The sequence below is a fragment of the Hippopotamus amphibius genome, chromosome 1 (assembly GCF_030028045.1).
Source record: "Hippopotamus amphibius kiboko isolate mHipAmp2 chromosome 1, mHipAmp2.hap2, whole genome shotgun sequence".
NCBI lineage: Eukaryota > Metazoa > Chordata > Mammalia > Artiodactyla > Hippopotamidae > Hippopotamus > Hippopotamus amphibius.
Window position 1 is genome coordinate 96,750,641 of NC_080186.1, and position 14,895 is coordinate 96,765,535.

Sequence of the window (14,895 nt, forward strand, 5' to 3'; positions counted from 1 at the left end):
TTCCATTAATTCACTCTGTGTATTTTGTACCTGTGGTGCATGTTTTGTATTTATGGATGGTAACAATGTAGATCTCTTTTGTGGTGGGTGTGCATGTCTGTGTGCAGGTGTGGGTGAACATTTTAGAGTCCCAGGTCAAGGACTCTGGGATAAAATATCTCTCCTGTGACCTAGGCCTTAGATTTGGGTTGTTTTATCATCTATTTTCCCAAGGTCTGCGTCCCTCCACCCTATGTCTTGGAAATGCAGCACCACCTCCCATAAAGGAGAGGAAGAGAAGCACAGAGGCTTTGTGCTGGGCCTGGGATGCCCTGCAGACCCCTGGGGATGTGAGTGACCAGGAACGAGTGAGCACCCTGGGCTGGTGCCCCACCCCCCAAAGGATCTGTAGGTGCTAAAGAGCCAACAGTGAGGCCGGGGCTGGAGTCACGGCTGGGTAGCCCGGCCACACAACTCACTGTGTTTGGGAAATTGAAGCTATTATGTTGAAAGACAAAGAAGCCCAGTTTGTGAGGCAAAAGCTTCCCCACCTCCATCCATTCCAGGGCCAGCCAGGACTCTACCTTTAGGCTATGCCCTGCTCCTTCACTCTCAGCCTGTTCTGGGGGTGGGGAATGATTCTTTACCCAGCCTTTGGTTTCTTAAGCAGCTCTGGTTGCCAGTTTAATACAGAGAGAGCTTGAGAGAACATGATGCCTGTGAATCAACTAGGGACTCCATCCCTTGGTCCTGAGGTTCCCTTTCAGCCCAGTCCTCTGGAATTGGGTCCCCAGGAGCCCTCCTCCTCGGTGTCCTTGGTTTCAAAGCAGGTGATCCATTCTGGCTCTTTAGGGAAAAGTTCATGAAAGTGACTGATGCAGAGGCACATGACCATGTCATTTTTGTGTATTTTGCATCTGAGTTGCAGGTTGTGTCTTTGTTCATGGTGTATGTAGATCTCTTGTGTATGTTCTATATGGGTAAGTACATTTTACATCTTAAATAAAAACCAGACAGGGTGGGGAAAGAAGAGAATGGAGATGATGAAGATGACGGGCTGTAGAGAGGAGGCCTGGGGTGGGTCTGGCCCAGGACAGCTGGAGCTGTGAGGGCCCTAGGGCCCTTGTGCACTCGGTAAGACAAGCTTCAGCCGTGGGAAACTGAAGCTGCAGCACATGGAGGGCAGAAAGACAATTTGAACATCTAAGAATCCATGAAGACTGGAGTGTCTGAGGCAATGGCAGCAAACCCAGGCCCAGTGGGGTGACCAGTGAGACAAATTAACCCATTAGGCCTCTGAAACAACCAACCCACCAAGCAGTGGATTTGCTACTAAACCTGAACTCCAGAGAATGACTATATATGTGTGTGTGCATATATACATATACACACGTATGTATGTATATATATGTATATATAAATATATATATGTGTATATATATATATACACTCTAGTGCACATAGTCAAACACATGCATATATTGCCCTGTGTAAAAAATATTGCATAAGCTTATACAAGGTTCAAATGCAATTTTTTTCCTATAGCTAGCTAGGTAGAGGAACCTGTGAAAGAGATACTCAATACATATTTATATATACTGGATCCACAGATCTGCCTGTCCTCAGGACGAGATGCCCCAGTCAGCTGTACAGTTATGCCCATGACTAGGTTAATTCCTAAGGTGCAGTCACGTGAGGTGTTTAGACACTGCTTTCCCTGCTCACTCTCCTGGCTTTGCAGAGGTCTGTGCCCCCATTTGGAAGAACAGGGATGAGGTGGACTGGAGGGCCAGAAGTTTTGGTTCCCCATACCAAACAGTCTATTTTTTTCTCCTGATTGAGGGCTTTTGTCTTCTGATGGGGGAAAAAAAAACCCTAGTTCAATGCCATTCCTAGGCTATTAATACTCTAAATATGAATACTGTGTAGGCTACTAAGAAAATAGGTTATCTCCTGTGTTTTAAATATTGAGGTTCATGCAACAAACACCCATGCAGCTCTATCGCATCACTGGTAAATTTCACTGCAGTGTCAGTGTAGCTGGGCCACAGCACTAGGAAAGCAGATGCCTGCAAACTCCAGTTTAACGAAGAAATCAGATGTGTTTTTGTGACCCTGAAGCCTGCAAAAATGGTGAAATCTGAAGCTGAGAGGTCCCTTGGTTTGTTAGCTTCTCTCTGAAGGGCTAAGGGAGCAAATGTGAAACTTGACAACTCACATTTGGTCATCCTAACTGTCCCTCCCCCGGGCTTCCCTCATATCGACACTGCAGAGAAAAAACCGATTGCAGCATTTTCCGTTATGAAACACAAGCCTCTGGAGCATCTAATGGCAACTCACAAACCCCCAGCCTGTGACACAGAAAGTAATTCCAACACACAGCACTGTGTGCTCTTTTCAATGCAAAAATGGGAATGACCTTTCGAATAATTATTAGAACTTTAAAGCTAAGCCACCGGCCGTGGTTTTCCTCTGTGAGGGGGGTGGTAGGCTCAAGTGGGGTGGTGGGGTGAGGGAGGTCAGGGCGGTGAGAGGAAGTTGCATCTCTGAGATGCTGTGTGCATTTCACTGGGAAGAAAAGGTGACACTGATGTGGTGGTTCCTGTATTTGCTATGAGGTGGCCTCAATGTGTCCTTCTGAAATCCTGGCTTCCATAGGTGACTCCCATCTTTGGAAACCCCTAAGCCGGTGATGAAGATTTGCCTGAAAGCCATGGATAGATATTCTGTGTTCTAAATCAAAAATCAAAAGATCAAAAGTCACTTGCACGACTATTGCTTTCCATGCAGAACCAGATACACACTGTAGAACACACTGACTACAATGCAGGCTATTATGCAATATCTGCATTAGTTCCATTGAGCTGTGAGTATGTTAATAGGGTTCAGTCAGACATCAGTTAACATTTTGGTAATATTCACATAGTTTGTATTAGCCAAAGTGCAGTTGGCTGTTTTCAAGTTTTCCTCTCTAAAGTCCTCGTTACTGTTGTTTACCCCCTCCTGGATCTCCATGTAATCAGACTTACTAATGGTAGAGGCACTTCTACTTTTCTTTAGGTCAGGGGAGGATGGGATCTTTGGACAGCTTGTCACTTGCAAGTACTGCGCCTGCTCCTCTCCCTCTGTCTCCCGGTGGTAGAAGTAGTTGAAATTAGACACTATGACGGGAACCGGTAAGGCAATGGTTAACACACCTGCAATTGCACATAGGGAACCCACGATCTTTCCCCCAATGGTAGTTGGAACCATATCTCCATAGCCTACAGTTGTCATGGAGACGACAGCCCACCAGAAGGCATCCGGGATGCTCGGGAATTGGGACTCTCGCTCATCGGCCTCTGCGAAATAGACAGCACTAGAGAAAAGGATGACCCCGATGAACAGGAAGAATATCAGGAGGCCCAATTCTCTCATGCTGGCTTTGAGGGTCTGACCTAGAATCTGGAGACCTTTGGAGTGTCTGGACAGCTTGAAAATCCTAAAGACTCTTACCAACCGGATGACTCGAAGGATGGCCAGTGACATGGCCTGCTGGCCCTGCTGAGCATCCTCTGGCTTCTCAGCCAGCTCTGTTCCCAGGGTGATGAAGTAGGGGATGATGGCCACAATGTCAATGATGTTCATGATGTTGGTGAAGAAGCCGGCTTTGCTGGGACAGGCAAAGAACCTCACCAAGAACTCAAAGGAGAACCAGATGATGCAGAGGGTCTCTACAATGAAGAAAGGGTCAGTGAAGGAAGTGGACTGCTGGTACCCGATGGTGCTATTGGAATAGGTATGGAAGGTCACTCCACTGCCATGCATGTCTTCATTCTCATCCCGGAATATGGGCAACGTCTCCAGGCAGAAGCTGACGATTGAGATCAAGATCACCATGACAGATACAATAGCTATAATCCTAGCAGGCCCTGAGCTCTCTGGGTATTCAAAGAGAAGCCACACCTGTCTCTGAAATTCATTTTCGGGCAGAGGACGCTCTTCCTCTTTGATGTAGCCTTCATCTTCCCGAAACATCTCCATTGCTTCTTCTCCCAGCTCATAAAACCGAATTTCTTCAGAGAATATATCTAAGGGCACATTCACGGGTCGCCTCAACCGGCCCCCAGACTGGTAGTAGTACAAAATGGCATCAAAACTTGGGCGGTTCCGATCAAAAAAGTACTCGTTCCGGAGGGGGTCAAAGTACCTCATCCGCTTTTTTGGGTCCCCTAAGAGGGTCTCTGGAAACTGGGCTAAGGTCTTTAGCTGGGTCTCAAACCGCAGCCCGGAAATGTTGATCACCACCCTCTCACAGCATTCGTGGTCTGCTTCTGGGTCATAGGTGTCCTGCGGGTGTCCAGGGAGGGCAGCGGCCTCGTCCACTGGGTCTCCGGTGGCCACTGTCATAATTGGAACCAAGAGAAGTGCCTCTCGCTACACCTTCTAGCTGCCTGGTGGCAGGGAGCTCAGGGTGCTGCTTACGGCCCCAGGAAACACAGCAGCATGGGCCTGGGCTCCTGCAGGAGAGCCACCAGGGCTCTCTGACAGCCGGAGATATAGCCCCGCTTGGCTGAAAGACAGAGGTAGTTAAAGACATAAGACCACTCAGCACTGGCAGCCCGGCCTGGGTTGTTGCTTTTTCTCTCTCATCTCTCAGCTAAGAAGCTCAAAAACATGACCACCGCCACCACCACCACCAACACCACGAAAAAGTAAGATTTACGTTCACCTCGTAACCTGGCTGGGGATCAGAGGGGAACAGGTGGTGGTTTCTCAAGAAAGCTCTGAAATGCCCTGTACCAGGGGCAGGTGGCTGGTACAGGTCTCTCTCTACTGCAGAGGCATCATGGAGCACAGCCCCATACTAGAGGCTGGAAGGGAGCCCTCTCCCAGGCACTGAACTAATATCTTGCAGATACCTGCACCCTGGGAGGCGTTTGCAGTGGAGGATCTTGGGCCTGGATCTCCCTCATTGCCCCCAACCCAATGGCTCTGCACATGGCTGTTATTAAATAACAGACTGATTTACCTGGTGAGGCAGGAATCTGAGCTCTCTTCCTTGTAGAGCTGATCCGATGCTGCAGGAATCCTAGATACACAAACAGGCTGCCCGACTCCCCATCACGTCTTCTCACTTGAGCTAGAAATAATGGTGAGTCATTCTGGGCAGGAGGGCAGGCTCCAGGTCCTGGAGGTGAGCTCCAGGGCTGGGCTGGGCTGGAGGGGCAGTGGGATGCCTGGCCAGGGACACGCAAGACTTGAGGACAGCTGAGCTTGGGTCTGGAGCCTTGAAAGGAAGGAGGCAAGATGCAGTGCTCAGCAAAAGCCGGAGTCCTCCTGGCTGTCCTCAGGAGGTGTGACGTTGCCTGGAAAAAACAAGGTGGAATCAGGGCTTTGGGGCAGCTGGTGCCAAGATTGAGCAGGGCGCTGGCAGCTTCTCTCATGCCCACCTTTCATTCTGGTGTCACGCCTGAGAACTATCCATCAGCCTCCCAGCCCCCTTTGGGCAGCCTTCCATCAGCTGGAAGCATTTTCTCCCAGGGAACAAGCCTTCAGACTTGGCTGGGCCTGTCTCATCCCGGGACCTCCCTGGGCTGAGCCAGATCCCCCACTGGTTCTCTGCAGCCATCAAGAGGGACTCTGGGCAAAGCCCTCCCACCCCCAGGTCAGGACATAGCATCTCCCAAGGGGAGGGCTTCCTACACTGCAGCCTGACTTCCAGCTCGGACCTCTTCAGAGTCCTGGAGGAAGAATCGCTCCTTCTCACCCTGGACCTCCAACACCCACCTTCAGGGCTCATCTAGGGAGACTCCTCACACAGAAAGGTCGATCTCCAAAAGCTGGCTGGCTTGGTCCTAGGACTTACTCTCCCTCAGGGATCCCTAAACTGCAGGCCTCCCTTCGGGCCGGGTGGCATTTGAACTGGGCAGGCGTTCGACCACCGATTCTCCCCAAGAGAAAATCCCTCACGTCTCCTAGGCAGTGAGCGCAGAACCAAGGCTCAGTCAGCTTGGCTGCGAGGCGGCTTGGCAGCAGCGAGAGGGGGAGCCTGGAGGAAGCCGGCTTCCGGGCTGGCCCCCTGCCGGCCCAATCCCGCCGGCCCTAGGGCGGGGAGGGGTCCGGGCCCTCTCCCCATCGCCCCGGGCTCCGGCCGGGATTCCGCCGGGCGCGCTCGGCGCTCGGCTCCGCGCGAGTGGACCAGACCCACCGACTGGCCGCGGCAGCCAGAGCCACCTTAACCCCCTCCTGCCCGATCCGGAGAGGGCTCTAGCTGCGGGCCCGAGGGCAGCCCGGCTCTTTTGCCCCTAGGTTTCGAGGGACCACCGAGGCTTGATCTCCTTCCAAAAACACTGGAACCTAAACTCTGGGGGTGGGGAGTAGGCTGCTGCCCCAGATCTTGGCTTCCTCCTAAGATCCGGGGCACCCCGGCAGCTCACGGCCCCAGCGAAGCGGAAAAGCCCTTCTCTGCCTTAAAGCCGGCTTCCTTCCGAGCCGGAGAGGGGAATGCTGCCCCGCTGTCCCAAGTGATTTGGGTCCTACCAACCGGCGCTATTTACCAGACATGGTTACGCGGTCAGCTGCACTTCCCATCACCCGCCAGCTCCTCTCTGCGCCCTCCGCCCCGCGCCCCGCACTGCCCGGAGGGTCCCCGAGCCCTTTCCGTGTCTCTCCGTCCGCTGGGTGCCAGCCCCGCTCGCCCGCCTCGGACTCAGCCAGAGCCCGCCGCTCTGCGGGCTGCGCCGCCCGGTGCTCCGCAGCCCCTCTGGGCGCCGCAGCCCAGGCAGAGGCCGGCAGCACGCGCAGCTGAGCGCCCCGACACCCATTTACCCTTCCCAATGGGCACCCGGAGCCTCCATGTTTCTGGGCGACCGCAGGAGCCGGCGGAACCGCGGTGGCGGGCGGCGGGGTGCGGGCGGCCGGCCGCTTGCCGGCTCTGCAGTCCCCCTGGCTGCGCGTACGGAGCACCCGGCCGCCGCCCGCAGCCGCACCGCGCCACGCAGCGCCGCACCTGGCCGCCGGCGAGCTCGAATTAAAGGGGCGGGCGGCGGCCCGAGCCCGCGAGGCGCTCTGCTCGCCGCCGCCACCCGGCTGTCCTTTCCGTGGGGCTCCCGGGCCTCGGCCCCCTCCCCGCGAGAAAAACACCCCATCCTTTGGCAGAGCTCAGCTTACGAACCAGAGCCCCGTGGAGGGCTGAGCTGGGTGCTGCCAGGGCCGGGGAACTGGGGGCAGAAGTTGAGGAGCGGTCACGAGAGGCTCCTGCCAACGAGAAGAAGTAGCCAAGGAGGAAACGATCAATTGCAGCTATCCCAGGCCCGAGAAGGGATCCAGCCCCGTGGGAGATGTGTTGCTATTATTACACTGCTGCCAAACAGAATCCGCAGACCCCTTCCTTGCCCTCTCGCGCCGGCTCGCCCCCTCCTCCAGCTCTGCCTCCCACTTCCCTCTTACCCAGCCAAAGCTTTGGCTTCGCAGAGGGGAATGCAGCAGGTGCGGGCGGCAGTGTGGCAGAAACTCCCTGCTATGTCTGCCCCCACCGGGAGGAGCGGCAGGAACCGGCAGAACTGCAGCGATAGCCCTCTGGACTCCCTCCCCCAGAGCCGGGACAGGGAAGGCTGGGGGACGTGCAGCTGCTCTAGGGAAGGGCCAGCTCCTCACAAAGCAGGCCCCGCACAGACCTTACAAAGCCAATTGGCCCACGGGGCTCTGAAATTGGGAATGCAGCTCATGGCCCGCCGGGGTGGGTGGTGGAACATGCTCTTCGCTTTTGGAAGAGTGTGTGGGAAACCCAGTCTGCCCTCTGCTCAGATGGTGGATCTGAGCGGGTCCAGGCTGCTCTTGGGAATCCTGTGACAGCCCCAAGCCCCTGCCAGTTCTGGTCTCCTGTCCCAATTGCTGTTCCAAACAGCAGTTCCTTGAGCCCAGACTGCAGCAGACATGGAGCCCTGCATGCAGAGGGCCTCTGGTCCCAGGGAGGCTGCTGCTGGGCCCTCCTTGCTCAGAGAACCCTCCTCTATGGGCCTGTAGCTCCTGATGGAAGCTCTGGGGAACCCGCAGAGTCCAGGTCTGTGGGATTCTAGTGTTTCATCAAGGTAGTCTACAAGGTATAGTTTAAGACTGGGGGCCTACCCAGAGCTGCAGGGGGTGGTCTGGGTGGGCAGCGACCTCAGTGAGCTCTGGGGATGATAGATGACTAGCAGACAGGTATGGTTCGGTTTAGGGCCCCATAGAAGCTGGACTGGCAGTGTCCCAGCCTGAGTGTGGCCTGGGTGTTTTGGAGCCAGTCAAGCTGGGACTTAAATCCCTTCCAGGTTCATGTCTCTGGACCTCAGTGTCCTCATTTGCAAAATGAGGATACTTCACAGGCTGTTGTGAGGGTTAAATTATTTATGTAAAGAGTTTAGCCCCCAGCAGACACTCCACAAATGATAGTTTCTCCACTCTGTTTCCCTAGGAAACTCCCCACCTAACTCCCAGCTTCCTGCTTAGCTTTTGGCTCTTTCTCTAAGTGCTAAATCACCAGGTTCTCTCTGCTTCCCACTTTGCTCCAGCCCTCACTTTCTCTGAGGTCTCAGTCATTCCCACTTCCTTCACCAAACTATCCTCCAGAATGCTGCTCCACACTCTTTCTAGAAGCTTCCCCCAAACAGCGCCAGGGCTCTGTTCCTCCTTCTTACCACATAGGGTCTTCACATCAATTAAAGCACAACAGTATTATCCATTTGATCTAATATATTTTCTTTGCCCTCCTTTGTTGAAATGAAAGCCACGGACAGAGAAAATCTCTCCAGGGAGAATTAATGATCACCCTCATTGGTGACATATGCTTAACATGTGTCAGACACTGTGTCAAGCACCTCTAGCCCAGTGGGATGCATAATCCTCACAGCTCTAGGAGGTGATTTCTACATCAACACCATCTTGGGAAAAAAGAAACTGAGGCAGAGAGATGAAGAAGTTTGCCCAAGGCCACTGAGTGGTGGCTCTGGGACTTAAATCAGGTCTTGACACACACCTGTAGCCCCTACACTCCCTGCTCAGGTAGAATGAGTAGCCGTTACATTTCATTTCCCTCTTTGGGAGTTTCCTCTGATCCTCCTTCCATCTGATTGGCCTCAAGGATATGTCATCCTACCTCCCCACTTTAAAGCCTGATCTAAGTGTGAAAAACAACCAAAAAGAAATTAACCAAAGAAGGAAAGAAAGAAAAATTAAAAAAAGAAGCATAACAGTTGTTCAGGGCTCTACCGTGTGGCTCCCGCTCTGAAAGTATCTCCTGGTTTGGCAATGCTGTGAGAGAAAAAGAACTGGGCTCAATTCTTACCCCTGACACTTGCTAGCTATGTGAACTTGAGCAACTTATTTCCACTCTCTGAGCCTCAGTTTCCTTATCTGTCTGTAGGACAGCAAAATAACTTCATGGGGGGAGGGGGGGAGGATTAAATGAGTTATGGAGTGGACATCCAACTAGCTTAACCTAGATATTTAATCATTGTTAGGTCACCATTTCCCACTTTGGCCACAAAAGATCAGTTGGAGTGCCCCTTGACGCCCTCCCTGGGGTGAGTCAAACCCCAAAGACCACTCCCTTCCCCTTCAGTCCAGTTTTCTGCCTGGGGGCCAGGTCCTGCTTTCAGCAGAGGGAAAGACTGGTGACCGTCACAGCGAGTGACCTGTCCTTGCCGGGCGCGGGGAAGGCATTGATGCTTCCAAGACTACAACCATTGAAAGGAGGAGTCCATGATGGTGTGTCCATGCCCACACCAACCCCCACGCCCACCCAGGCACCACAGGGACAGGAGGGAGGGTCTTAGTTCTTTCCACCACGGTTTATGAACATAGGGGCCTATAGAGGGGTCACTTCCAGAGGACCAGCTCTCCTTCCTTGCATGACTGCCACCTCTGCTGATGCTTGCTGCAAAATGGGACACTTCTTAGGCTGTTGTGAAGGTTAGCCACCCTCACACCAGCCCAGCCACCCGCTGTGGCAGCAGAGCCCTCGCTAGCCCATGAGAAGCAGGGCAGGGAAGCGTGGAATGTGAGCCCAGGCACTGGGCTGACAGCTCTCCACAGATCATTTGATTTAATCCTTGCCACCACCCAGTGGGAAAGATGCCATTATCTCTATTTTACAAATGCAGATACTGAAGCTCAGAGAAGGCAAGTCGCTGTCCAGGGTAATTTAGCTGGTAGGTGGGGAAGCTAGGATGGAACTGGACTGTCTGACTCCACAAATCACCATTCCTTTCTACTGCTTGCTTCCACTGTTACGAAGTGCCAGGCCTCTGGGCTCACTTCCTGGTCTTAGGAAGTGGATTCAATCACAGACCTTGCAGAGCCTTAGGGCACATCCACACGTCCTGCGGAGGTTGCCCAACCACTACAAGAGGTCTGTTTTAGAGCGGGGTTGGTGCTGATGGTGATTAACTACTCACACCAAGGGAGTCGGGGCAGTGGTGCAAGATTCAGGACCTGAAGTCTCTGCCCTGTGCCCTTTGCTGGAGCAGCTCTACTGATTCTTCTCTCATCTGCAAGATCCAGAGCTCAGCATCCCTCACCCTGGCAAAGGGGTATACAGCACAGAGCATCTGACCAGGGCGGTAGTCTCAGCATGCAGAGCTGTGTAACTCAAGGTCACTCACTTGACCCTTCTGTGCCGCAGTTTACTTGTAAAATAGGAAGGATAGCATTTCCCCCACCCTGCCCCCTTTGTCTCATAGGGTTTAAAGAGAAAGAGGGAGGAAAGAAGGAAACTAACGTCCACTGTTAGTGTGTATTACAACCTCATTTGGTAGGAGCAAAGAGAAGAATATGTGTGGACACACCTGGAAAAGCCAAAAGCTTGGTCCATGTGGCAGAGTACACTGTCCCTGTGATTGTCATCACTGCTGTTGTGACTGTGCCCTGCCAGTGTGCGTCATGCCTGACGTCTGAGGATGTCCCCGAGAGGTGCGATGAGCATCATTCCAGCCCCCTACTTACCTAAGTGTTGCCTCCTATGGAGTTCTCCTAAGGTGGTCAAGGGCTGCCTCCTGCAGGAAGCCTTCTGAGATTAACTCCTGCTGCCTCCAAGGAACTCCTATATGGAGGCCTGGGCCTTGGTTCTTGTCCTGAATTAGCTGCTATGCAGTCATCCCGCTGTACTGTAAATCTTGCAAATAAAAGAGTACATTAAGGAATGGTTGCAGGGGGTGGACCTTTTGGAGCCACTCCTCCATGTTAGGCACTGTGCTGATTGTCTCACAATCAGGCCCGTGCTCTTAACACCCAAAGTCAGAATAGCATCATTGCCGAGACCAGCTCGGCGACTCGAGGTGAGTGACGGGTGCCGCAAGCTTGAAGAAGACACAGACACAGACTGAAGAGAAAAGTGGGACCGGGGGGCTCAAGACCTCGCGGATCAAGAGCCCTGCTGATTAATCCCACGTTGCTTTTATTGAGTTTTCGGCATAGTCTAAGGGTCTGACACTCCCAGGTTAATCCCATAAACAATCAAAGGCCTCACATGACTGGGGGCAATGATCTTTGTTTGCCTCCTGGGTCCTGATTTGAGCTGGGTGTGGAGAGCAAAGCAGCCCTGGGGGAAGGAGACCTCTCTCAGAAGGATTAAGGGTCTGTGCCCCACCCGTGTTGGCCCCTCTGTGACTGTGCCTGTCTTAGGTTGTTCCTCCCTTGAGGAATCTTACCCGTCTTTGGCTAACCAGTCATCCTCCAGGGCCAAACACGGTGATATTAGGAAGGCTCTATGCATCACCCCTGTTGGCCCCTCTGCGGCTGTGCCTGTCTTAGGTTGTTCCTCCTCTGAGGAATCTTACCCGTCTTTGGCTAACCAGCCATCCTTCAGGACCAAACAGGGTGATATTAGTCTCCACGCCCCGCACCCTCAGCTCCTCCACTGCTCAAGCAGGACATTCTGAATCCCATCGCTCGGCCCACATACTTCAACATTTTCAATGTTTCAAAAAGGTTCCAGAATGTCTTCCCACACATCATGGTTGGAGCACAGCTGCTGGTGCTGGCAGGTCCAGGGCCTAATCCCAGGCCTGGCACATCTTGGCTTTGTCACTTGGTTCCTCACCTCACATTTCTATTGATTGATTGGGATGTAAAGCACTTAGAACAGTGTCCGTGCCCTGGCAAACACTAAGTGTTAGCCATTAGCAGACCATCCTCTCAGCATGGCCACCACGGTCTTCTTCTCTATTAGGAACGCAACTGGGAGAGGCTTATGATGAGACAGACACCTTCTGTGTTCCAGGCCACATCCCCTGGACCACCTTCAGCTGCCTGTGGAGGATGGTTTCTGGGCGTGTTGTCAGGACCTCCCTTAACCACAGCGTCTCTGGGCTCTTCTGACCCGAGACTCTTTCTGAGGCCAGGGTGGCTCACTCAGGCTGCCCAGCATGGCCTGGATGTGGAGGGAGGCAGCTATGAATGCCCCGACCTCCTGCTGGTGAAAGGGACAATTCACATTCTCCAGCCGGCTCCACAGATGGCCACCATCTGTATGGAGTCCCAGTGGCTCACAGAGGAGACCAGCTCAATCTCGTGAGCCAGCTGGCCCCGGTCAGGTCAAGGTCCAGAGCACGGTTGCTCAACCCTGCTCCCTGGCCCAGCCCATGGCTGGCTCCCTGGGTGCTCTGTTTTCAGCCCAGGCCTGTCTCCGTAGCTGTCAGCTCATCAGCCCCACTTCACAGGCCTGCTTCTCCCTCTCATTCTCCTTGTTGGGAGAGACCACCTTTTACCCTGTTGCCCAAACCAGAAACCTGGCAGTTCTTATCAGCGCTCTTTGCTTCCTCCACCCTGACATGCCCCGCAGGCAGTTAATCACTTGGCTTTGGCATCTGTTCACCTCTCTCTGACTCCCTCTCCCTCTCCTGCTACCCAGGTTTGAGCCATCTGCAGGCATGGTCTAGGCCACTGTAGCCTTTCCTGGTCCCTTGCCTTCAGACTAGCTCCTGCGTCTCTTCTCCCCATGGTCATCATAGTGATCCTCCTAAGGCGTAGATCCAGTCATGTCACTTCCCTCTTAATTCCTCTTTGGCCCCTATTGCTATGATGCAAACTGCATGGCCTAAAAGGCAAGCAAAGTCCTTCATGATCTGATATCTCCCTGCCCTCCCTTTGTCCCCCATCCCAGAAGTCTATATTGGTATCAAATTAAACTATCTTGAAGGCTCAAACTGGCTTAAGACACACAGATTAACTAAAGATCTAAAGTCAAACAGGCCTGGGTTGAGTCCTGGCTCTGCTGTTTGCCACTCACGTGACCTCAGGTGGAGTATTTTTCCTCTCTGAGTTCCAATCTGTAAAATGGGAATAATAATGCCTAATGCTCACTCTGAGAACCAAATGAGAGAATGTGCACAGGGTGTTTGTCTTAATACCTCACCTGCAGGAAAAGCTAAGAAATACGAACTTCCAGATGCTTCTAGCCCCCTCACACAGAACACCCTGCCACAGCATCACCCCAATAACTCCTTTTCTAACATTCAACTCATGTCACATCCTTCAGAAAGACTTTCTGGACCTTCTCCCTGGTCTCCACCCTCTAAGGCAATGCCTGAATGCTGTCTGGGACACGTCATCACATTGAATACTGGATTCTGTCTCTGTCCCCATGTTGCCTTCCACTGGGCAGGGAGCATCCTGAAGGCCAGGGCATGTGTCTTCTGCCTGCATCCCTGTGTCTTGTCTAAGCTGAGTACAGAGCATCTGGCCCAGCAGTGTTTGTGAACTCGTGAACACTAGCAGATGCACGGACTCAGTGGCACCTCACAGCTTAACCATCTCCCCCCTGTCTTTCAGCCCCCAGGCTTGGCATCTCTGGAAGGTCCCTGCTTCTGAAGACCCTGAATCACCACAGGATCAGGCAGGGGATGTTCCTGACTCTTGCCTGAGGCCTGGAGGGGTCAAGAAGGAGGGCTGGCCCTACAGCAGCCACCACCAGGGGGAAGAGCATCCCCCAGAGGATGGCAGAGGAGGGAGGATGATTGCCTAGTAGGATGTGGCTCCCTTTTTCACAGAGAGGTTAGGCAACTTGCTCAAGATCACACAGCTAGTCCGGGCAAGAGCCAGGGCTTGAATTCAGCTCCAGAATTCATGCTCTTAACCATTCTGTGTGCTGTTTTCATAGCTTGAGTATCCAGGCATCCTATGGGCTGGACTTGATCTTGTCCACCTGTCACTCTGCACTTTAAGCTTTGCAAGAATTGCTAAGGAGGGACTACCTAGGTGGAGCAGTGGTAAAGAATCTGCCTGCCAATACAGGGGACACGAGTTTGAACCCTGCCCTGGGAAGATTCCACATGCCATGGAGCAACTAAGCCCGTGCACCACAACTATTGAGCCTGTGCTCTAGAGCCCGTCAGCCACAACTATTGAGCCCGTGTGCTGCAGCTGTTGAAGCCCAGACGCCTAGGGCCCATGCTCCACAGCAAGAGAAGCCACTACAATGAGGAGCTTGCACACCACAATGAAGAGTAGCCCCCGCTCTTAGCAACTAGAGAAAGCCCGTGTGCAGCAACGGAGACCCCACGCAGCCAATAAAATAAATAAATAAATAAATTTATAAAAAAACAAACAAAAAAGAATTGCTAAGGACTCTTTGACTCGCACTCCTCCTGCTTCTGCACACATGCCTTTGGGGACCGTGCTTCCTGTTTCTCACGATGGGTCATTCTAGTTTTGGACACAGCTACCTTTTTGATTGCCTTCTGTTTGCTTGGAATCCTCCTTCCCGAAGCCTTCACTCAAGGGTCTGCATTCCACTTGTGGCCATAAAGTACAGTTCTGCACCCCCCTCCCCAGCACACATCTGCCTTTCACAAAGGTGAGGAGAATGGTCAGGAGACCCACGGCCTCTGTTCTTTGAGGTCGTCATCCCTGGGCCCTCACCTCTTCCTACAATGCTATGGCTAAAGGCTTTGCATCACC

At 53.0% G+C, this 14,895-nt stretch overlaps 1 protein-coding gene across 1 annotated transcript; it reads right to left on the reverse strand.

Annotated features, from left to right (window-relative positions):
• Window positions 1-2,271: 2,271 nt before the first annotated feature.
• Window positions 2,272-10,963, reverse strand: KCNA2 (potassium voltage-gated channel subfamily A member 2). The gene is made up of 3 exons (XM_057745468.1): window positions 10,942-10,963; window positions 4,991-5,327; window positions 2,272-4,531 (listed from the first exon to the last, which is right to left on the reverse strand). The coding sequence occupies exon 3, from the start codon at window positions 4,366-4,368 to the stop codon at window positions 2,869-2,871; it is 1,500 nt and encodes a 499-aa protein (XP_057601451.1). The 5' UTR covers window positions 4,369-4,531; window positions 4,991-5,327; window positions 10,942-10,963; the 3' UTR covers window positions 2,272-2,868.
• Between the last annotated feature and the right edge of the window lie 3,932 nt (window positions 10,964-14,895).